The sequence below is a fragment of the Dipteris shenzhenensis genome, chromosome 32, assembly GCF_047967505.1.
Source record: "Dipteris shenzhenensis isolate YYH24624 ecotype China chromosome 32, Dip_SZ_1.0, whole genome shotgun sequence".
Classification (NCBI taxonomy): Eukaryota; Viridiplantae; Streptophyta; class Polypodiopsida; order Gleicheniales; family Dipteridaceae; genus Dipteris; species Dipteris shenzhenensis.
The window spans coordinates 4,193,042-4,217,151 of NC_141627.1; the positions used below are offsets into that span (position 1 = coordinate 4,193,042).

General features: G+C 38.4%; 1 protein-coding gene across 1 annotated transcript; it reads right to left on the minus strand.

Moving 5' to 3' along the window:
• Positions 1–7,729: 7,729 nt before the first annotated feature.
• LOC147880202 (rho GTPase-activating protein 2-like) lies at positions 7,730–10,477 on the minus strand. Its single transcript, XM_087370558.1, has 5 exons — positions 9,918–10,477; positions 9,705–9,825; positions 9,438–9,557; positions 9,012–9,242; positions 7,730–8,916 (listed from the first exon to the last, which is right to left on the minus strand). Exons 1-5 carry the CDS (start codon positions 10,040–10,042, stop codon positions 8,479–8,481), a joined length of 1,035 nt encoding a protein of 344 aa, XP_087226684.1. The 5' UTR covers positions 10,043–10,477; the 3' UTR covers positions 7,730–8,478.
• Between the last annotated feature and the right edge of the window lie 13,633 nt (positions 10,478–24,110).

Here is a 24,110-nt window from a genome sequence, read left to right on the forward strand (position 1 = left end):
AGGCAAAAACGGTGTTTTATGCTTGATCGACAATGCAAAGCATATCAAATGGGCACAATACTTTGCACACACCTTCAACTAGGTAAAATTGACTTACATGCAAAGTGGCACGCCCATCCCATAAGTGCTTGATCGGCGGATAACATACCTAGCAGCGTGTTTTTTTACGGATGTGTATGACATGAGCAAAAATAGTATTTAATGCTCGATCGACCATGCAAAGGATATCCGATGGGCACAACACTTTTTGTGGTTGAAATGGACTTGCATGCAAAGTGGAGCCCCCATCCGATAAGTACTTGTTTGATTAACACACCTAGGACCGTGTTTTTTCATGGTTGTGCATGACACTACGGCAAAAACATTGTTTTATGCTTGATCGACAATGCAAAGCATTTCCGATGGGCACAATACTTTGCACACACCTTCAACTAGGTGGAATTGACTTACATGCAAAGTGGCACTCCCATCCCATAAGTGCTTGATCGGATAACATACCTAGCAGCGTGTTTTTTTACGGATGTGCATGACACTAGAGCAAAAATAGTATTTATTGCCCGATCGATCATGCAAAGGATATCCGATGGGCACAAAACTTTTTGTATGCCTCAACCTAGGTGGTATTGGAATGTTCTCAAAGAGGCACACCCATCCAATAAGTACTTGGTCAGATAACACACCTAAGGGCGTGTGTTTTTTGCAGATGTGCATATCACTCGGGAAAAAATGGTGTATAATGCGTGATCAACCATGCAAAGCGTATCCGATGGTGACAATACTTTTTACACACCTCAAGGTAGTTGAAACGGACTTGCGTGCAAAGTGGAGCCCCCATCCAATAAGTACTTGTTTGAATAACACACCTAGGGCTATGTTTTTATATGGTTGTGCATGACACTAAGGCAAAAACGGTGTTTTATGCTTGATCCACAATGCAAAGCATATCCGATGGGCACAATACTTTACACACACCTTCAACCAGGTGGAATTGACTTACATGCAAGTGGCATTCCCATCGCATAAGTACTTGATCGGATAACACACCTAGCAGCGTGTTTTTTTTACGGATGTGCATGACACTAGAGCAAAAATAGTATTTAATGCTCGATCGACCATGGAAAGCATATCTGATGGGAACAATACTTTTCCTACGCCTGAACCTATGTGGTATTGAAATTTTGTCAAAGAGGCACACCCATCCGATAAGTACTTGGTCAGATAACATACCTAAGGGCGTGTTTTTTTCAGATGTGCATATCACTATGGGAAGAACGTTGTATAATGCGTAATCGACCATGCAGAGCATATCCGATGGTGACAATACTTTGCACGCATCTCAACCTAGTTGAAACGGACTTGCGTGAAATGTGGAGCCCCCATCCAATAAGTACTTTTTGATTAACACACTTAGGACCGTGTTTTTTCATGGTTGTGCATGACACTATGGCAAAAACGGTGTTTTATGCTTGATCGACAATGCAAAGCATATCCGATGGGCACAATACTTTGCACACACCTTCAACTAGGTGGAATTGACTTACATGCTAAGTGGCACACTTATTCCATAAGTGATTGATTGGATAAAATACCTAGCAGGCTCGTGTTTTTTTACGGATGTGCATGACACTAGAGCAAAAATAGTATTTAATGCTCGATCGACCATGCAAAGGATAACTTGGTGTGTCCATCTGATGAGTACTTGATCGGATAACTTTTCCCACCAATAAATTAAGTACTAATTAAAAATTATAACAAATGAGTAGATTATTAAAAAGAGACTAATATTTATGTAATTGTTGCTATTGCAGCTTGCTTGCGAAGGACTCTCACAAAGGAGATGGCTATAGATTTTGTTCCAAGGATGGATGTGATTTTATGTAGCAAAAGAGAAGTAGTTGCATTTGCTATAATCCATGATAGTGATCCCAATTCAGTTTTCCACTTTCGAAGACTTGGTGAAGATAAGGTGGCAGTTACTGTATCAAAGATTCTTAGCGCACATGTTGAGCTAAAGTATAAATGTGGAGATATGGAAACACTTGGAGATGTTATGCCCTACAATACATCCAACAAATCATTTATAGCATGGGACAAAGATGAGACTTATGCAACAGACATTATCAAGAATACAAAGTGCACCACCTTGGATTTTACTATAGGGGACATTTTACAAATGAGATCATTTGCAAAGAAGACTATAGCAGAAGATGAAGTATTGGGATTTGAACAAGTGGAGCAACGGTCATTTGCACAGATGAGGATTCTAGAAGTCACTGATGATGGTATGGTTGATAACATAACATCCTTATGTGATCCCTACTATGAGGTAGGCAAGAATATGAGATGGAGCATGCAATTTTTAAACATGAGAAAGAGGCACGTGGTTTTCAATGATAAAGACAAGGTATACTACAATATCAAAGGACCTAAAAAGCGTGCCCATGTGCCAGGCTCTATCACTTCAAATGTGGATGATTTCAATATACTCAATTATAGAAGTGACATCTTATCTGGAGTGGATGAGTTCATTGGTTCTGAGAAACAAAATGATTTTGGAAGCGAAGCCTTATTTGGGGTGGATGAATTCTTGCACAGTGAGAAGGGCAAAGGTTTCAATAGCGATGTCTTGTCAAGTGTGGATGAGTTCATGCATATTAACAAACCTGGTGTTAATCAAGCTTGTGGATTTGTGAAAGCCATGCAAGATGTCCCAATGAGTGATGTTCTCTCAGGAGTGGAAGAGCTTCAAGGTTCTCAATACTCTCGTAGAATATTGAATTCATTGAATGGTCCTAAGAGTATGTTAAAAACGAGGATGAGATCAACAGAGGATTATTCAATATTTAACTTTGATTGTGATATGGACAAGGATGCAACAACCAATCATGGATGCTTGGTTACAAACAAATGTGAGGAGAAGAAGTGCATAAATACAGATAACAACGTGCACGAGGAACGAAAATGGTCACACATATGCATGAAGAGAAAGCGAATCCAGGCAGATCCACAAAAGCAACCAAAGAGGAAGAGAGTAATGAAGGAGGAGAACATGTTAAATGCATTGGGATATCTATGTTGCAAGCGAAGATGTATGCGCTTCATTGATCTTGCAGACATCAGGGAATGTAGAGGACATGTGTGGCAAAGAAGAGGAAGTGAAAGAAATGAATACCTTCTCACAAGTCTCTCTTGCTTTCTTCAGAATGGCAATAAAAGGCTAAGTTCAAGACAAAAGGTAAAACCTCTCGTAAATGGAAAAAGGATTTGCAATAAGGCATATCGCAATATTACTGGATTATCCCATGGTACATATTGGGATTTAGTCACCAAGGCAAAGGGCGGCAATAAATTTAGCATTCAACTGTCAAGGCAGCAGCAATTTTGCAAGACTTCATACATGAAAATGCTTTACCTCAACCCCATATATCTACCAAACTCCCTAACGGTGACGCGATCACTGAAATGCACCTTCCAATGGGCTTGACAAAGCTCAAAGTATTTGACTCTATTGCAAAAAAGCAAAGGCAAAGAGGGGATGCCGTAGCTTCTTCTCATACTTTATATACTCTTTGGAAGAAGAACTTTGGATATGTTAAAATCCCAAGGAGGCAAAAAATGTCAAAGTGCAATGTCTGTGATGATTTAAAGCGAGCGATTGAGAGTGCAACATGTCCAAATCAAAGGGAATTATACAAAAAAAACCGAAAATCTCATCATGACCTTATTCGACATTCCAGAAAAAAATATGCATTTTGGAAGGAGCAAGCTATTTCGCATCCCGATGACTACATGTGCCTTATTGTAGATGGCATGGATCAGAATACAACAACATTGCCTCATTTTGTTGCCACTCCACCTAAATTACAAGGAAAGCACTTTCTAAAGATACATCTATGTGGAGTGTTAGTGCATGGAATTAAGTTCTTTGCAGATATATGGATTGATTCCTTGCATCTACATGATAGCAATCAAGTTGTAACATCTATTATGAAGGCAATTCGCAATGTACATGCAAAAAAAGGTCGCCTACCACTGACTTTGAGAATACAAGCTGAGAATTGCTGGCGAGAAAATAAGAATGTACTCATGTTTGCATTCTGCTCCATGCTAGTTGCTCATTGAATCTTCAATGAGGTCGAATGTGGATTTTTGTATGTTGGGCATACACATGAGGATATCGATCAGGTTTTTAGCACAGTCTCAAGGGAGCTTAAATGCAAGGATGTGGAGACAATAGATGACTTGGTAAGAAGATGTGGCAGGCAAGTTGGTGGTCGTAAGGAAAGTACAGTATGTGAGAGGCTCGAAAGAATGTATGATTGGAAGAGCTTCATTCTACCTTTCATACAAATGGGTGGTGATGCATTGACAGGTCATACCAATCCACACTACTTTTGTTTTTTTTTTAAAGATGAAAAACCCGTAATGCAATGGCAATAGTATTCTCATGATACAAAATGGGAACCTGAAGAACCTTACAGTCTCTTAACTTCAATTCCCAGCAAGGAAAGGTATCCAACATGGGCTCCTATACAAGAATTCAATGAGAGGTCTAATTGTGAAATAGAAGGATTAAAAGCATTTATCACATACAAAGAGGAAATGCTCCGGAGATATCCTGATTCGAAGCCTACTTGGAGAGAACACACTACCACTATAATTAACAAGACACGAAATTTAATAAAGGACCTTGAGAGAATGCGAGTCTCAAAGGATGTCAAGGAAGAATGCAATATGTTTTGGCCAAATGTTCATAACGATTTGCGCCCAGCTCCAGTCTTTGAAAATGAATTTGTATCATTACTCCCACGTCCATATTGTGGACCGAAGAAGAGAGAGTTTATGCCACAAGTAGATATAGAGGTCGATTGTTTTGTTGTGGTTCGGCAATCAGATGATGAATATGAGAATGTGAAGTTTTGGGTTGCAAAAGTAGTTGATGTGCAAAGAGATGACCAAGGAAGAGCTACAACATTTACAGCGGTATGGTATGACCCAAAGGGCAGGAAGGAGAATATGGATAATAACACATTGTATACTAATTGTATAATGAAGGAGTGGGTCCCAAATGATGAAGCGGTCTCTCAAGTTTCGATGGAGACAATCATAGTGTCTTGGCATTCAAGGGCAAAGAAATCAAAGAAGCGCATGGGATATGAGGTAGGAAAAATAAAAATACCACAGCAAACTATTTTGCATATACACGAATTTTTAAGGATGCTCGCCATGGAGGAAGTAGAAGGAGACAGCGCAAATGAAGAATGTCCATGATTAAAGCTTTGTATTGAAGTCCATTGAAGGATTTTATTTGGGTACTAGGCAAGAAGCCAATCCAAGACAATTATAATCAGAGTCATCACCTCCTATGTTAAATGAGAGTCAAAATATGCACTGGATGTCACCCAAGGGTCAAGGCTTGCCAAGATAATAGGGAGTTAATGCAGATGGCACCTGGCAAGGGACTATCACATTGAGCAATAAGACAATGGGGAGTCAATGCACCCAAGGGGCAAGGCTTGGCAAGATAACTTGTGGGAGTTAATGCAGATGGCACCTGTATTTTGCATTGGATGTCACCCAAGGGTCAAGGCTTGGCAAGACAATAGGGAGTTAATGCAGATGGCACCTGGCAAAAGGGACTATCGCATCGAGCAATAAGACAATGGGGAGTCAATGCACCCAAGGGGCAAGGCTTGGCAAGACAAGTGGGAGTCAAATTATGCAGATGGCACCTAGCAAGGGACTGTCGTGACATTGAGCAATAAGACAATGGGGAGTCAAATTATGGAGATGGCACGAATTGAGGCTCTTTAAGAGCAACATTTTAAATTGTAAACATATGTTCAATCTATATCATTTTGGATATAAAGACTCTAGCTGAGAGCAACGTCTCTCAATGTAATCATATAATAATAGCTATAATTGCTATTAATACTCTTTGGTTCAATACAAAACTTGGGTCTTATGGCATCATGTCTTTTTTCTATTTATTAAAAGTTTTAAAAATTTTGTGCATATTGCGAGTGACAATGTTATTTTCATGAAATATTTAAGTCTCCTTTCATGGATTTATAAATTTATCACGTCAAGGAAAAATATTTAAAATAATTAAATTAACAAATAACTTAGATATAGCTAGAATTTCTAATATAGGATTATTTCAAATTCTTGCATGTTGGTGCAAAAGTATAGATTGAAAAAACAATATTTTTATGTGAATATGATGGTGCCACAAAGTGAACTTTTGATTTGGGAAGAATATTTTCAGAAAGTAAAATTTTGATTTGGGAAGGATATTTTCACAAAGTAAAGTTTTCATTTGGGAAGGATTTTTGGGCTTCGTCCAAAAACAACACAAAAAGTCCAAAATTAATGAAATAGGTCTTGGTTATTTGGTTTCATCCAGCTAGACAGGGTTTTGATTTATTTTTTGTTTGGGTGCGCTACTAGGCACTTTGGACTCTATGGATGGATAGAAATCATAGAGTCTTTGGTGATCCTACTTTTCCATCTTTTGTTTTTTTCAAATGATCTTTGCGGCAATCGTTTTATGATTGCTTTTAGACTCATTTGATTGACCATGATGTATATATGGCTTATACTGAGATTTTCGGTTGAGTAGTAGTTACTCTACTTTTGGAGTACCTATGAATGTAATTATTTCACAGCAATAAAATATTTTCTCACCAAAAAAAAAAAGGAGTGTGTGTGTGTGTGTGTGTGTGTGTGTGTTCATCTGTGTTTCCCTACTCATTGACTTGGGAAATATTTCTAGATCTTTGGGAGGTTGACTTCAGTGCAAGATGAGTACTCTCTTTTTTCATTGGGTTAGATTTTGGGCACTCTGGACTGTTTGGAAACAAAGGAATCAGGTTTTCTTAGGGCAACCATTGCTTCAACCTTACGAGTTTTTCTGAGCCTCATTACGACAATCTTTGTATGATGCTTGTCATGAGGATGACTTGGATGTATCTTCTTTAGAGGTGTTTTCCCACTGCTTCTGATTTCTCTAAATAGTCTATTATGTAGACTATTTTCATTGTAAAAAGCTTTTCTAATATAAATACAGTGGTTTCATTAAAAAAATGTGTGTGTGTGTGTGTGTGTGTGTGTGCATGTGTGTGTGTGTGAGAGAGAGAGAGAGAGAGAGAGAGAGAGAGAGAGAATATATGTAAGCCCCTTGCAAAGATGTACTTTGACCTAAAAAAGGCACCAAAAAACATGTCCATTAGGAATAAAAAAGTCCTTTTCTAACTTTCAGGATGAAAAGAATGTTGTGTTCCCAAGTACACTACCTTACTGCTAATACTAGACCACTATCATATAGAAAGATTGGCATACCATGTTTGTGCCTTGAATAAATATTCTGAATGTGCACTTCTAACTCCTGCTATTTAACAGTCCACCTAGCTTCCTCATCACAACTCATCTTTGCTGGATACTTTTGGGGAGTGTCATGCCCTATCGGTTTATGGCAAATGTTTGAAGGACCTTTCAAACTTAATCTGACCACTCACCCAAGGATGCAAAATATAAAGCAATAATAGAGCATCAAATAGCCATTCTATTGTACACAGAATACAAAGGTAAAAAACTAAGCACCGAAAACTCTAGCTCTGCTGATGACAACAATTTTGACCTTGCCTTTGGGCCACAATGCACATGGCAGAAATTTGGTATAAACACTCCATTCTTTATTAGAACTTTACTCAACGCTTTATCTTAAACCAAATCACAATGACTGTAGTGTACAACCCAAACTTGGAAGCCTCACGTATGTCTAAGAGCCTTAATTCCCATTTAATGACAACTGCGAATAAGTAGAAATATACAGCAATCTTTGCTTGTCAGGTTGTCAGTATTCCTCCCCACAAACTTCAAAGGAAAAGGCCAAACTAAAAGCAAAAGCGGAAACTAGTAAATGTCTGATCAGCCTAACATAAGACAAATGACATTTCAGCTAATACAAGACAGATGACATTTCAGTGCATCCAGAAATATTGCCACGTGTCCATGTCGTATGATGTGCTGAAAAATCTGCAGCTACTGAAAGCCTGCCATTGTGGATTCAGCATCCAGAGCCTCTCTATTCGCAGAGAACAATCCTGAGCTGTCCAAATTGTAGGAACAGACGAATAGTACTTTCAATGAAGCTGCTCACCATGCTTCAACACTTTCATTCTGATGATCAGTTTTTCCCACTATACCTCCACCTTTGGCTTTCCATTTGGAGGAGAGATCTCAACACACCACACTGCACAAATCCTGGGATATCAAATTGAACACACCACACTGCACAAGTCCTGGGATATCAAATTCTCCACTGTCAATTTTAGTTCTCTCTCATTCATTTCATTACAAGAGTCCATGATTTGCTGTTATAACATGGCGATGCTTCGGCACTTCACCAGGTATGTCAACTTTCCCGTCAACATTTTGCTTGAATACTTTCATATTTGATGCGCCATGAAGACTCTTTTAATGGGCATAGGAATCTAATCCGTTACTATCATCATCTGTGTTAATTATTTTGCTGATTCCATTGCAGAGAGGCCCTTGACTGTCTGTAGAAAACCTATTTTCATCCGTAGTCTCTCTCATACTTTGATATCTCGAAAACATTTCCTCTGAATCACGAGCAGACTCGTACTCTTCAATGCTCTCTCTCTCATTGAAAGAGTTTAAAAACAATCCATCCCCTTCAATGGCATAGTTGTCTTCTATTCCAATGCAACTTGGACCCAAACCTGGCTTTTGAGTTACCTTATCCTTTCCACTTCCTCTGTAAGGCTCATTACAAATAGGCCTTGTATCCAGCACAGCTTCCTCTCGATCTCTGAGGATATTGAGGATGAGCGACTTTAATAGATTCATAACTTGCACGGCATGCATCAGCGCTGTCAATGGATCAGACATCTGCCCCAAAAGGAAACTGATAAGATTAGGTTTGTTCGATGCATCACTACAACCAAAGACATATGAACCAGGTAAACAGGAAAGCAAGTTTCGACCTGAGTCATGTTGGGGGCAAACACCATTGCAATATTGTGGGCATTCATCTTGTTGAACTGTTCCTCTTGCACAACGTCTGCCATCAAGTTGATAGCCCAACTCAGCAAAGCTGCTTCTGTCTGTGGCAGCGTCCTGACTAGTGCAAGGCACTGCTCCTCTGTATGGCACTGCATGACCTGTTCAGGTGAAAGGCTGTCTAACACACCGCTGGGCAATTCACGAAACCAGGCCTGCACATGTGCGTATTGACCAAAAACTGTCATCTGGCAATAGCAAGGAGCCAAAGGCCTGTAGATGCACATGAACATATGTTGCCTTTGGAAACACAGCCTAGCCAGCAGGAAAGAAACGAAGAGAACGAAATACTGGCCTGAAACAAAGAGAAACACATGAAGAGCTCGAGAATAATTTTTCAAGCAATGCACCTTGATTAAGCCCGCAAGACAATGAACATCAATATCGGGTGGCACGATTCCTTTATTTAATTGATCTCTAACATGCTCCTCCTGACTGTTCTCTGCGTTTATTCTGAACACACCTTCAGCCTGTAGCAAGCAAGACACAAACAATTTGGCGACTCCGAGCTAATTTATTTCTGTATCTTGCCAGTAGAAGTTCTCGACTCTCACCTACATTTTTATCACTGTAAAACTTTTCCACATAACGTATGATGCACCGACGAGAGCACGTACCTTGAGGCCGCCTTGTTCATACAGCCTATCTTGTAGAAGTAACAAAATTGTCGGTACACTGTTACCGTTTCTGTCATAAGAGCACTGCATTGACTCAGCAGAAACCCCAAAAACGCATGCACTGCCACGAGCAACGCAATCCGTTAGTGGTGAGTCTTTTTACGCAGGAATGCATAATAAGGGGGACGACATTTGATTTTTGCCATGAGTTACCTGGCACTCGGAACCCTTCTTGGAATCTCCAATTGAAACTCGAGAGGCAACCCAAGAAAGCCGTTAAATCGATCAAACGTGACGTGAGTGACATGTCGCACGTTAGTAGGCCAATCGATGTCCATCTTTTTGTTGACTTCGGGAGCTTGGCATGTAAGACCTGTTCTCTTGAACGCTGTAAGAACAAGTGCGATTACAGACAATTCGATTTGCTTTCGCTCACTTCAGGCTGGATTGCGGCGTCCTCGCCCACCTAGACAATCTGGGTCCAAAAGTTTCTCGCAAATATCGGCGGAGCAACTTATGTCAACCAGAGGCGAAACAAGAGGGGAATAAATTGCAACAGAGGGCGAGGGTCTTCTTAAGAATTCGTGGGAGTCGACATTCACTGATGTGCGTTGGTGGGGTGAGAAGCCCATTTCCAGGGAATCATTTGGACGAAAGAACCTCTGTCATGCTACTCAATGAACTCAGAATGGAGAAGACGAAGTGAGCTTGGAAATGCTGTGCTGAATTGAATGTCGCAAGCGTTGGAAATCCCTTGGTGTCTCGCTCTCCGAGCTTAGGTGAGAACGTGGAGCAGTACTCGATGAGGTACCATCACAGGGAACGGCCGGCAGACGAGGGATGGCAGTACGAGGAAAGACAGAGTTTTAGAGATGCACAAACCTTGATGGTCACGTATTGTCGTGGGCTATGTTGAAGCAGAACACGATAATTAGACTCGCAAATCTATGGGTTTGCGAGTCAATTGTGCGACAGAAGTAGCGGGCAAGGGAAGCAGGCGACTGACTGAATACTATTGAGTGACCTGTAACAGGTGTGGATGTGTACGCTAATTCCTTGGGAGGCATGAGCATGGCCAGCCAGTAACGCACCAACAGATAGATAGCGTATCAATCCTTGCATGTGTCGTGCGACGCACAGTTTCTCGAGTACTGCAGGCCCCTTTGACCATACTCCACTCCCAACCCAACGAAGAAACAGAGACACAGATGTGTGCTCGCAACGTTGTCACTGGAACTTCAAACGCATATATTATATAAAGACACAAGACACAAGAATGAATGCATGCATCAAACAAACAAACTCGAGAAAGTGCACAAGTAAATAAAATAACGGACTTTCAAAAATCCACTGCCCTCCCTATTTACTCTATTTCTCTTCCACCACCTTCACCAATTACTCCTCACCAAATTCCACCGCCTTGCTTCACGCCCCACTACATGCACCTCCAAGCGCTACCACTCCATAGTGGAAACCAAATGAGGAGCTAAATGCAGCTCAAAGCACTTAGCTCTTCTAGCTCTATTTTCACCCTTTTTGTACTCTTTTCTTTTTATTTAAAGCTTTACTATCTCAACAAGAAAAAAACATGCACCCTCCACTAAGGTATACAACATCCACTCCGGCAATTCAAGCATTCACCTAAGCTGGCTACACATGTTCAATTCCCTCAAGAGGCTGCATATCAACATAGGCTACGAGCAATTGGCCCCTCATACTTGGTCATGGGTTTAAGTAGTGCGTGAGTGCGTGTGTGTGTGTGTGTATGTGTGGGGTCTAGTATTAATAGGGTGAATGTCAAATTTTAGAAATCAGCCTTTTAATTTGAAAATAGAAGTTTTAAAGCCTGCAAATTTCGAGAGGCAATTTTTAGTTATGTTTTTGCTTAAAAACTACAAATTTTCAATAGAAACCTTCAAAATCTTCAACTTCAAGGTTTTTGTATTTGTTTAGGAAAATGTTTTCTATGAACACTAATGCTTGTGAGCTAATTTCCCTACCAAAACCTATTTGAGAAAATTCCCACCAACATCCCCTACCGATCCAAGGGCAAGGTAAGAGGCAACTAAGGGTGTGCAAGCAGCAACATCAACATGGTAGTGTGCAAAGGCAACGAGTCAATTAAATGGTGATGACATGTTTTGGAAATGGCATCAAGACTATATATTTACGTCACATAATGCCACACTCCATTAACAACTTTCACGTCGAAAAATTGCACCTAGAAATTGTAGTGCCCATCCATATTCCCCTGGTTCTCTTCCATTAAAACCAAACAAGAGTCTTTTTATGCCATTCTTCATTTAGGCAGTCCAAGGAAAGATTCCTAGAATGATAGGCATTAACTATAATCTTCACCTCTACAAGGCAAGAGAAGAATAGGACACTTATAGAAAATCGAAGAAATCCCCATCTAACAAAAACTATTCGATGCATGAAATTTTTGAGAACTACAATGGATTTTTGAAATAGAAGACCGAAGTTCAAACCACAATCCACTAAACCCATGGAAATCCACCTACTACCATTAATAATTCTATGACCACCACCACCACCATAACGATTTTGTGATTTCAATACCACATCTAGCCAAATATATATCAAAAAAAATTCCTTGAAGCTCCTCGATCTTCACTTCCAAGATCTTGATATATTCTTTAGGGTTGTATGGAAAGGCATGTGTCCTATTACAATTAAAAACATCAAATATGCTCACTATTAGATGATAATGGATTTCAACCCTCTTACGAAATGGAGAAAAATTCGAGAGAAAAGGTACATTCATACTAGTTTGTATAGACAAAGAGGTAAACCCAAATTAACGCCAAAACTCACAGATCTAGTATTTTTCTTGCCAAAACAAGGGAGGAGGTGTTATCAAACTTCATGTCAAATTACTATAATTATGTATCTTATTGGTTCCTCATAATCTTTGGACTACTGCATCTACAATTTTTGTGCTTTTGAAACTCCTATTCAAAGGTGATAATGACACATCATGGAGAATTTGTTTGCATTCTTCATAATGGAATGAGAAGGTGACCTTTCATACAAATCTCAGAACAAGCTCCATGCCATATTTTTTATGGATTCTTTCTATGTCTTTCACTTCTATAAAAATACATACTTTTTTCTCATTGTTCACCTCTCCTTTGCAAACTTAGTTTTCTATCCTTAGTTGCTTGTTAGTTCTCCCTTCCTCCTATTACTGATTCACATTCCCATGATTATCCTCTTACTTTTCAATTCACCTTCCTTTGAAATCACCTTGCAATGAGTGGATAGACATGGAATAAATTATTTCTCTCCTTGAAACTATCCAAATTTGAGCCCATGGTTCCCATTCCACTCCAAGAGTTGTCCCATGCCATGAATTTATTCATCTTTCATAGCATCCTTGGTAGGTAAAAGACGTTACCAACAACAACAAGTCATCATGTCAATTCTTTCAATATTGCATTGAAAAAAACCTTGTTAAGAGTCTTAATACCTAAACACCACAATTGTTATTTGATCGTAACACCGTTATTGATGATTTGATTCATGTGGCCTTTGGCATCAATATATATGAGGTAACATTAGAAATTTGCAACTATGAACTTACCCAAATCAACAGGTACCTATCCATCTCAAATTTAGGTTGCACTTGTGAGGATGTTCCTCATTGCACTCCATAAGAATTGACAACTTTTCGCCATCTACAATATATCAAAGTACACCTTGACTATTATATGCACTTGACCATTATTGTTTTAGTTATTTTAGTTGTAGTTACAAAGGTCATGCTCTCCCATCTATACACAACAAGATGATTGGTACGTCACATTTTTCTCTACTCTTCCTTTATGCACCAGGCTAACTATGGCATCATGTTGTGTGTTTTTTCAGCCAATGAGAATCTATAACAATGAAGCTAGTTGACTAAAACCTTAAAAGATCCATGGGAATTAATGGCAACATTTTGGTACCACTGTTGAGAGATTAAAAATATGAATCGAAATTGGGTCATATGTATAAATGCATGAGGAAGAAAATCTTATTCAAAATATATTAAAGGCCAGGAATATGGTCATAGCCAAATCAAGCCAAGGTATGGGCATAGCAAAAGAGCTTAAATTTTTGAGAAATTTCCTTTTTAATGTTCAACATCTCGATGCGCCCATTAAAAGCTAGAAATGGTTGAATGTTGCCTTCACTAGTTATAGCTTCTTGACCCCCATCCTACAAAATCATTGCCATCCCCCTACAATTCCTTGAAATCTCACCCTACAATTACTTACCTTCTACTTCCACCCTATAAATCGTTCTCCCCTTCTCCTTCATTTCTTCCCTCTTCATTTTAACATACCTAGCCGACCATGTCATCTTGGGCCAAAGGCACTCCTACAATCAATGCAAGTTAATCCATCAACAATGCTTTGTGCATATCGCAATCAACTTTTGAGTAGAGCTTGGAAGGGTCTTTTGACCAATTTTGAGAGTTATTTGTTTTGCCAACAAAGGCCCACCTTTCTTTTTTGAATCCCCTTCTCCATACATCCACCACATTTCTTCACACCACCATGACCACCACCACCCTATAAAACCTTCTCCCCTTCTCCTTTATTTCTTCCCCCTTCATTTTTACACCCCTTTCTTTTTTCAATCTCCTTCCCCATACCTCCACCATTTCTTTACTATTTTCTTCACCCCCACCATCCCCATTAATTCTTCACTATTTTTTGCACCACCGCCACCACTCCTCTATAAAAATGTATCCTCTTCTACTTCATTTCTTCCCCCTTGATTTCTATATACCCCTTTCTTTTTGGATTCCCTTATCCATGCATCCACCATTTCTTCAGTTTTTTCTCCATCACCACCTTTTCTTCACTATTTTCCCACCACTACTTCCACTATCTCCACCATTATCCTTATCCACATTCTCCTCTCTTCTTCTTCCCTTTCTCTTCACTCTCATTCTTCTTCTTTCCCCCCTCTTCCCTCCTCTTTCTTCCTCTTTCTTCCTCTATCTTCCCTCTTACCTTCCCCTCTTTCTAGCCATCACCCCTTATCCCCCCCCCCCCAACATTCACTCTCCCTCCACTACCTGCCACCAGCACCAGAAGCTAAAACCATCCCCCCTTCATATTCACTCTTCCCCTCTCCCCCCTTATTCCCATTCACTCTCCCCCCCCCTCCCCCCTAAAATTTTTGAGCATTTTCCTTTTTATTGGTCGACATCTCAATGTGCCCATTAAAAGTTAGAAATGGTTAAATGTTGCCTTCACCTAGTTATAGCTTCTTGACCCCCATCCTACAAAATCATTGTCATCCCCCTGCAATGCCTTGAAATTCCACCCTACAATTAGTTACCTTCTCCTTCCACCCTATAAATCTTTCTCCCCTTCTCCTTCATTTCTTCCCTCTTCATTTTAACATACCCATCCAATCACGTCATCTTTGGATGAAGGCGCTCGTACGATCAATGCAAGTTAATCATGCAACAATGCTTTGTGCATAATGCAATCAGGTTTTGAGTAGAGCACTACAATTACATCCACAAGTTTCATGAGTAGGCTTATGAATGACTTAAATTATGACTAATAATTCAAATTAGTTTGCCAAAAGTAATTAGCGCACTACAATTACATCCACAACACTTTGAGAAAGAAACTTGTAGAAGATTGAGATGAGAATCTCATATATATTTATTGTAATCATAAAATGTTAGCTACATTAGGAGATGCAAGATATGAGGAGCAAGATCCAAAATGGACATATGATGCTACTCCTGAGGAGGAGGGCGACACTAGCAATGAGAAAGACAAGGATGAGGATAGCTTTATTAGACTTCTAGACCACAATGATAGTGAGCAAGATGAAAAAGATGAGGAAAATGATGATGAATCTGATCCCTCTAGCCTTAGTGACTAGATTTTGTGACATGAAGTAAATATTTGAGCTCTTTTGAGTGTTGAGAAATGAGAGATTCATAAAAGGAATGTGGTTTCATGAGTGTGAAATACGTGTGATTCTTAGATTTTTTGTAATTAGTTTAGTGGTAAGAAGCAAATCCTATGTCATCGCTATGTCTCCTAACAACAACTTGTTGGCAAGAGATATCGTGGTGAGATAGACTCTACCATCTTACCACTAAATTCATCATCAAAAATCAATGGTAAGAAACAAATTATATCTCACCATTACATCTCTTGACAACAACAACTTGTTATCGAGAGACATAGTGGTGAGATAAACTCTAGTTCTTGCCCCTATATTCATCACCAAAAGTCCAAGAACCACCATGTATTCCACACAAATTCCACTAATGGTACCTGAAGTTCAAGTCATACACAATAAATTTCATATTTTTTAATTAATAAATTATTTATTTAAGTATTTCATGGTCAAGTTGTGAGGTGGTAATGTTGGACTATATACATGTGTCACATACTATATAATGTTTCAAATAGGACTATATACATGTGTCACATGTGTGCATTAATTTGACATTAGCATGTATGTGTTAATGTCAAATGATCATTTGCATGCTTACTTTAATGGGTTGCTTATATAGGCTTGCTTCAATCACAATGGGTTGCTTCGATGGGTTTGTTTTAGTCATGATGGGTTGCTTCAATGAGTATTAAACTCATCAATTTCATTGTGGAGGAAAGTGTACAAAAGTTGTGGCTCTTAGCTTGGATGATGTACATGCCATGGTAAGGTAATTGGTGAAAATGAAGTTGGAAAATCATGCAAAATGGATGGAATTAGCAAAGTGGATTATTCCAAGGTTCCAATCAGGGATGATTTTTTTGTGTTAGTTTCATTAATAAGCGAAAGTTTTATATGGCTTGTGAAAGTTTATATGCTTTTATAAAAATAAAAGCTTAGTATATTCGCCACAATTTGAAACTAAAATTAAAAAAAGAGCTAGGTTTAGCCTTTAAGATTATAAAATTATAAATAAAGTCCATGAAAATTCACCAAAGTTTTATATCATAAATAAATATATTTGGAAACTTTCGCCAACATATTATATATACAATTTAAAATTTTGGCTAGATCTATAGAATTAAGCACCAAAAGAAGACTTGTGCAATCAAGAAGACTTGTGCCCTTATATCCAGCGTACATTTGGTTAACTTAAGCCTATGGTAGGCTCATCATTAGCAATATGTCTACCCCTCATCAAGTCATATAGTAGGGGTATATCTCTTCATGCTTCTATCTTCAACAAGAACATGGAAGGACACTACATACATAGGTAAACAGAAACAACAAGTAGATTCTTAGTAAGAATAATCAAATGATTAAAATGACACAAAATTAAAGAATGAAATTTTCTATAATGGCCTGGTAGAAGGTGTCTTGTTAGATATTTTAAGTATTTCTTCAGTCATAGTTTATGATCGCAAAAAGTAGGTAAAAATTCAACTAAATTAATGAATAGAGCTAGAGTAGTGAATATGCAATAAGTCACATATTTAGTTGTGTGTGTGTGAAAATCTAACTTTAATTTCATCATGTACTTCTATGCATTTATATTTAGTTTTGTGTGTGTGTGTGTGTGTGTGTGAAAATCTAACTTTAATTTCATCATGTACTTCTATGCATTTATGTGTTTAGAAATTTATCACAATGCAAAGAACTTGCCAATCAATAGAGGCTTTAAATATAAATCTACCGCTCAAGCATTCTCATACATTTAGTACACTTAAGCCATCTATCCAGTCTCACAATCTTATATAGTGGAAGATTCTATAGATTTATGACAACAAATAAGAAGAAATGAACTAAACTAAAATGCCACATGCAAATACTTAAATGTATGTATCAATGTACATGGTTTTTGTTCAATAGCTTTTGTAGTAGGTTACATTGACAACATTGATGCACAATGGGCAAAGGATATTAAGTAATCTCCTACAATACTAGCCCACAATGCACGTCATTTCTGCTCCCAGGTTTGTAGTCAATTTGAGTCACAATATTAATGTACAATGCGCAGGTGGGAAAGGGTATTAGAGGTGATTTAAGTCTCATTGGATTCTCTCCTACGATTGCCTCTCTCACTGGCTATGGCAAATCTACTTCTCTCCTACTAGGGCGAGTTGTCCTCCTACTAATTTTGAGGTCCTTTGTTGATGTTTTGAAGGAGCAGGTGAGGTGCTCGAGGCAATGTTAGAAAAAAAACCTTCCTTTAGTGTATTTTGAACCGACAAAAATGGGGAAAAACCGACTTAAGTGATGAGAAGAAGGTTGTTTAAAAGGATAAAATTTTATGGCAATCTTGAGTTTAAGGGTGTTTCCAAGATATATCTTGAAAATCAAGGCTAGATTAATAATGTATTAGTCATAAAAATTTAATCAAGGCACGACTTTAAATCTAAAGGTTATGTTGGTATTTTCATTTATTATTGATATAAATTTAAAAAAATTGGCCCATGTGGCTTGCATGAGAACCTTTGATCAAATAGATCAAGATACAATCACCACCTTATGGAGCTATGATTCCATTCCTAACACTCTTTCCCTTCATTTTGTTAATGGGTACTATTCAACACTTAGCACCACTTAGATCATGCTACGATAATGCATGCTTTCAAGGTATGTGGAAGATGTATTCTAACAAAGCACCCCTTTCATGTTGGGAACATATCACACTCGTTCCATCAAGTGATTGTCATGTTTATGATCCTTCATCAAAGATGCAACATATCTAGTTCACCCCATGATGTGTTGAGCAATGCTCTTGAAATTTTTGATGTTGTTGTGATCCTTCCAGCGATTGTGCTGTTGGTGATCCTTCAAAGTTCAAGTAAAGATGTAGCATATGAAGTTCACTATAATACATTGAGCAATGCTCTTGTTATAGGAGACAAGTTTTTGTGGTGAATGCTGAGGTTCAAAATATTGATGAGCATGCTAGTTCTTCTCCATCTAAAGTGCATTGTTATCAAGCATATGACTAATCATACTTTGAAGAATGAATGGAATAATGTTATAGAACAAAATTCACACTTTGAGAAAGGGTTATACTACCAAGAGCTAAGAGATTTGATGTTCACATTGCTCGATAAAAATCCTAAAGGATCTAGATACTCAAATTGATGGCATTTAATGCTAGAAAGTTTCAGATGGAGGTTATTGAAGGTGATAGTGTAGTATTCAATATTTTTGAAATTGGACGTGAGGCTACATGGATGAGATAGTTTGTGAAAAATTTTGGAGTATGTAGATTCGATGCTACATCTTAGAGTGGTCTAAGGATGATCCCATGATGATTTTTTTTAATGATCAAATTTCCATTACATTGGAAAGAACCCAAGGATTCAACATCAAAACATTATGGAATTGGGATTGTTAACTATTTCTTGGAGAACATAGTAGACGTATCCTAAAAGCCTCGCCTTGTGAGAATATTGAAACATTCTTTGTATGATGTACACCATTGAGTGATGAGGGAGTGTTGATGTTTAGTCTTTCATGTGTATGAACCCTGCTTTTATGTTGGTGATCGTGCCAAGTCTCACTTTGCAATCCTAGCCAACATCATGGAAGCAAATGATTGGTGACGTTCTTATTAACTCACAGCTTGGAGCTCTCCACCTGTACTTTCCTTGCACTTGCCTTCTAGAGTCTCCACGCAACCTTAGTGCAGCTCCACAAAGCCCTTGCCTAGCCTCTAGTGTTAGAAAAAACCCATCCTTTAGTGTATTTTGAACTGGGAAAAATGGAAAAAAACCGTCTTAAGTGATAAGAACAAGGTTATTTAAAAGGATAAAATGTTATGGCAATCTTGACTTTAAGGGTATTTCCAAGATATATCTTGAAAATCAAGGCTAGATTAATAAAGTATCTTTGGCATACCAGTTAATGTTGCCTAAGGACTTTAAAACTAAAGGTTATACTAGTAGTTGCATATATTATTGATGTAAATTTAAATCCAATTGGTCCATGTGGTTTGTATGAGAACCCTTGATCAAATGGATCAAGATTCAATCATCACCCTTGATTGCTCATTACATCTATGGTTCTAGTCTCTTGTAGTTTAGGTTTTTTTTCCAATGTCTAGTCTCTTCTCATTCTATCACATCTTTGCTTAATGCTCTATCCCTTTTCCAAAATCCAATGTCCCTTTCTCAAAATCTAATCTCTTCTCATTCTGTCACATCTTTGCTTAATGCTCTATCCCATTGCAAATTGCTATCAAGCTTCATCTTTGCTTGTGAGCAGTGAGTCATGAGCACTTAGACTTTAGTACTAAGTAGTGATTCGTGAGCTGTCACGTCAATCTTTAAAGGAAGCTCAAATTCCAAAGTTTCCAAATCCCACTGACACCTTTCAAGGCTCAAGCCTCAATGTTTGTAGAGTCTAGAATCAAGATTTGAGAGGCAATGAGGCATTGACAATCGTGTGATGTGAACTCCTCACTGGTCAACTCATACAAACTTCGAAGCTCGAAGGACCCATCACCCAAGACTCGTGAGTCGTCACTCCAGGTACTTTCACTTTGAGCCTGTTTCATGCGCATTTCATATGTTGTGTAGATTCATCATTTAAATTGATGGCCTCCTGAGTCCCCTCCTCACTTTAGATTAGCAGCTGAAATTGAAAGAGCACATTAGAAGGCATATCCAATTGGAATGATACTTTGCATGTGCATCAAGGTAGGTGGGATTAAGTCCTATGCAAAGTGGTGCACCCGTCCAATAAGTACTTGTTCAAGAAACACACGTAGGAGCCCGTTTTTTTATTGTTGTTTAATTGAGGACCTCTCCCCTCCCTTGTTTATCCCTCAAAATTTATACCACTCTCCAATGTAAGCCCTCTCCCCTCCCTCCTTTATTACTAATAAATATCTTGCCATCATATACTACTAGACTCCCCCCTTTAATTTAATTGAAGCCCTCCTTCACCATTTTATCCTTAAATATTTTATTTAATCGATGCCCTCCGCCACCCCTCTTTTGCCATCATACAACACTACCCACTCCCACCAATAAATAAAGTACTAATTAAAAATTATAATTAATGAGTAGATTATTAAAAAGAGACTAATATTTATGTAATTATTGCTGTTGCAGCTTGCTTGTTGCAAAGGACTCTCACAAAGGAGATGGCTATAGATTTTGTTCCAGGGATGGGCTTGTAACCCTTTATTTTGTAATATGCATACCTATGACTCATACCCTCACTTTCATTTTATGGTTCATGTAGGGTACCACTAATTTGGGAGAAGAATGATCTATAGATAGGTCATACAAGAAGAAGGGATGCCTTCTACATGATTCATGCATGGGGAACTTAATACATTTTCTTTGGTTTAGTATGGATTGTTTCTTTTTTATGTAGGTAGTGACATTCTATGTTTGTGTGGTATGTTTTCATTACTTAATTTGGTTGTGGTTTGTAATATCTCTATGGTGAGGTACTCATGGACATTTGAGCAATAAAAACATTAGGGTCTCTATACCTTTATGGTGGACTTTAATTATAGTAATAATCTTCCACAGTTTATTCAACTATTACAAATTTTCCTTGGGGATGCCTCAAAGATATGAGACGCTACAAGTGGAGGATCCCTCTAATAATATTATGAAGATCTCCTTCTTGGTACTATGCATCACAATTCTTCAGTTTATATATTTTTTAAACTCTTAATTCGCTATCTTGCTTGGGGTACTTGATAGTATTTCCAATAGGTTTGTATTTACTCTCCTTGTATGTATAATCTTTTTCCTCTGATCTTTTTGTATGGTCTTATAGTTCTTCTACATGGTTATAGCAAAGCTAGCAAATGCTTTACACACTACTTGATCGACATGGTATGGATGGAATAATGTGGGTGGCATAATTTTGGTTTAGGTGATTATAAGATTTGGTTTTAATGAGTTGGGTGGTGATCTACCTATATTGGGGGTGACTTGGGCTTCCTACATTGAAGCACCACCTTATTGTGTGGCATGCTTTCCCTACCCTCGAACTATTCTCTCTTTGCAAGCCTCGCTATCCTAAGTCTAGTTATGACTGAACATTTAAGGTTCAGTTGCTCACCATACATCCCTCCTCCACCGAATTCCTGGTGCTTTGATTGTCACACTTCCTTGGTTCAAGCTATACAATAGCAACTTCTCAGGTACGAGCTTCATCATTGCTACAGCTTCATCTTATGTACTATCATTTTCTTTGTGTTGTAGTACTCAAACTTGCTAGCTGCATCATTGTTACAAACTACCGTATAGACTACTGGATTGGAATGTATATTGTCTTACTTCCCACCTGGCTGCATAGGATATATGGGTTGATCGTAGTACTATCTAATTCTCAAAGCTTTGTTTGTAGTTTAGTATCGTTGCCAATGGTGCATTGTATACTCTATCTCTTCGTAAGTTGACACTATTGCCCTCTCATGCTTCCTTTGTCCAACACTGCCTAGTGCATGGCTTTTGCGCTCATGTAGGACTAACACACACAAACTATAACTATGAATGCTGCTCCATATCTGTGCTGCACGGACTTACGAACATGGCTCCTACTTGCTCTCAAATCACCTTGGCGCATAGTTTCCTACCTCCATGACTCTCGCCTTGCTCCCTACTCTCCAGTAGTTGCACTACGTTTCTCTTGGACTTTCCTACTAGCCTGCAGGCTCCAAGATAGTTCTTCTTTCTTCACTATTTTCTCCTAGCACTTAATAGCATTGGGTTACTCAACTGTATGCATGCATAGCTCTAGTAGAGTCTCACGCTCCTCTTTCTGGCACTCATATGATACCTTGCTGACACTATGAAGAAGTAGTGCACACTAGTGTTGCTCCTCTCGGGCCTCCACTTTGGTGCGTACCTCCTCGTAGCATGGCCTTAAGGCATCTCCTCCAGCTTCTTTGCCAACTATAGTGCTCTGCAAAGTGCCTTCCTTGTCGCTTTAACCCTTAGTGTCTTGCAACCTATGTACTTCAACACTAAGGACTAACTGTTTGGCCTTATCCCCTTTTATACGTACCTTTATTGGCCGTAGCTTATTGCTTGTGCTTCAATGATAGTCATTGGACTTCTTTAGTTTAGCGGTGAGTGTGATATAAACATTGACGAGTCTCTTTTGAGCTGCTTTAGAGTAGGTTTAAGATAGCCATGGTACATAGTCTTAGATAAATTGGCCATCAAAACAGTAAGTAGTTAAACCAACCAAAGGTGATTACATTTTTAAAATAATTTAGGCATCTTTTGATATTTTGTTAAAGTTTTTAACTTTAATGATTTGTTGACTCAATGAGCATTAAGTATTTCTGTGCTCACAAGGCAGGGGGCTAAGGGGCACCACGACCTAGGACCAAGTTTCTTAGATCCAACTGACAACCTAAAGAAAAATATGCTTATTTATTTTTTAAAAGTTTATGTTGTGGATATGCATATGCCTCATTGTCTGGTATGCATGATGTGATGTGCTCTTTCTTTGCTAATGTATTTATTGGTCCTTTGTATAGAGTAAGTTGAAATTGGTTTGGGATGCTTTATGTATTGTAGTATTATGATATCAAACATGAAAGAAGAGCTTGGTTTAGGAAGTGGTGTGTGGTTCCTACGCTCACAAGGCAGGGGGCTAAGAGGCACCATGACCTAGGACCAAGTTTCTTAGATCTAGTTGACAAGCTGAAGAAATGTATGCTTATTTATTTTGTAAAAGTTTCTGTTGTGAATATGCATATGCATCATTGTCTATGATGTGCTCTTTCTTTGTTAATGTATTTATTGGTGCATTGTATAGAGTAAGTTAAAATTGGTTTGGCATGCTTTATGTAGTGTAGTATTATGATATCAAGCATGAAAGAAGGGCTTGGTTCAGGAAGTGGTGTCTGGTTCCTACGCTCACAAGGCAGGGGGCTAAGAGGCACCACGACCTAGGACCAAGTTTCTTAGATCTAGTTAACAAGCTAAAGAAATGTATGCTTATTTATTTTGTAAAAGTTTATGTTGTGAATATGCATATGCATCATTGTCTGTGATGTGCTCTTTCTTCGTTAATGTATTTATTGGTGCATTGTATAGAGTAAGTTAAAATTGTTTGGCATGCTTTATGTAGTGTAGTATTATGATATCAAACATGAAAGAAGGGCTTGGTTCAGGAAGTGGTGTCTAGTTCCTATGCTCACAAGGCAGGGGGCTAAGAGGCACCACGACCTAGGACCAAGTTTCTTAGATCTAGTTAACAAGCTAAAGAAATGTATGCTTATTTATTTTGTAAAAGTTTTTGTTGTGAATATGCATATGCATCATTGTCTGTGATGTGCTCTTTCTTTTTTAATGTATTTATTGGTGCATCGTATAGAGTAAGTTGAAATTGGTTTGGCATGCTTTATGTAGTGTAGTATTATGATATTAAACATGAAAGAAGGGCTTGGTTCAGGAAGTGGTGTCT

Bases quoted from the DNA above. Each gene is read 5' to 3' on its own strand.
- LOC147880202 (XM_087370558.1), bottom strand. From the start codon at position 10,042: ATGGACATCGATTGGCCTACTAACGTGCGACATGTCACTCACGTCACG. The intron at 9,826-9,917 runs GTAACTCATGGC...TGCTCGTGGCAG, and splicing joins AGAAGGGTTCCGAGTGCCAG to TGCATGCGTTTTTGGGGTTT. The intron at 9,558-9,704 runs GTACGTGCTCTC...TGCTTGCTACAG, and splicing joins ATGAACAAGGCGGCCTCAAG to GCTGAAGGTGTGTTCAGAAT.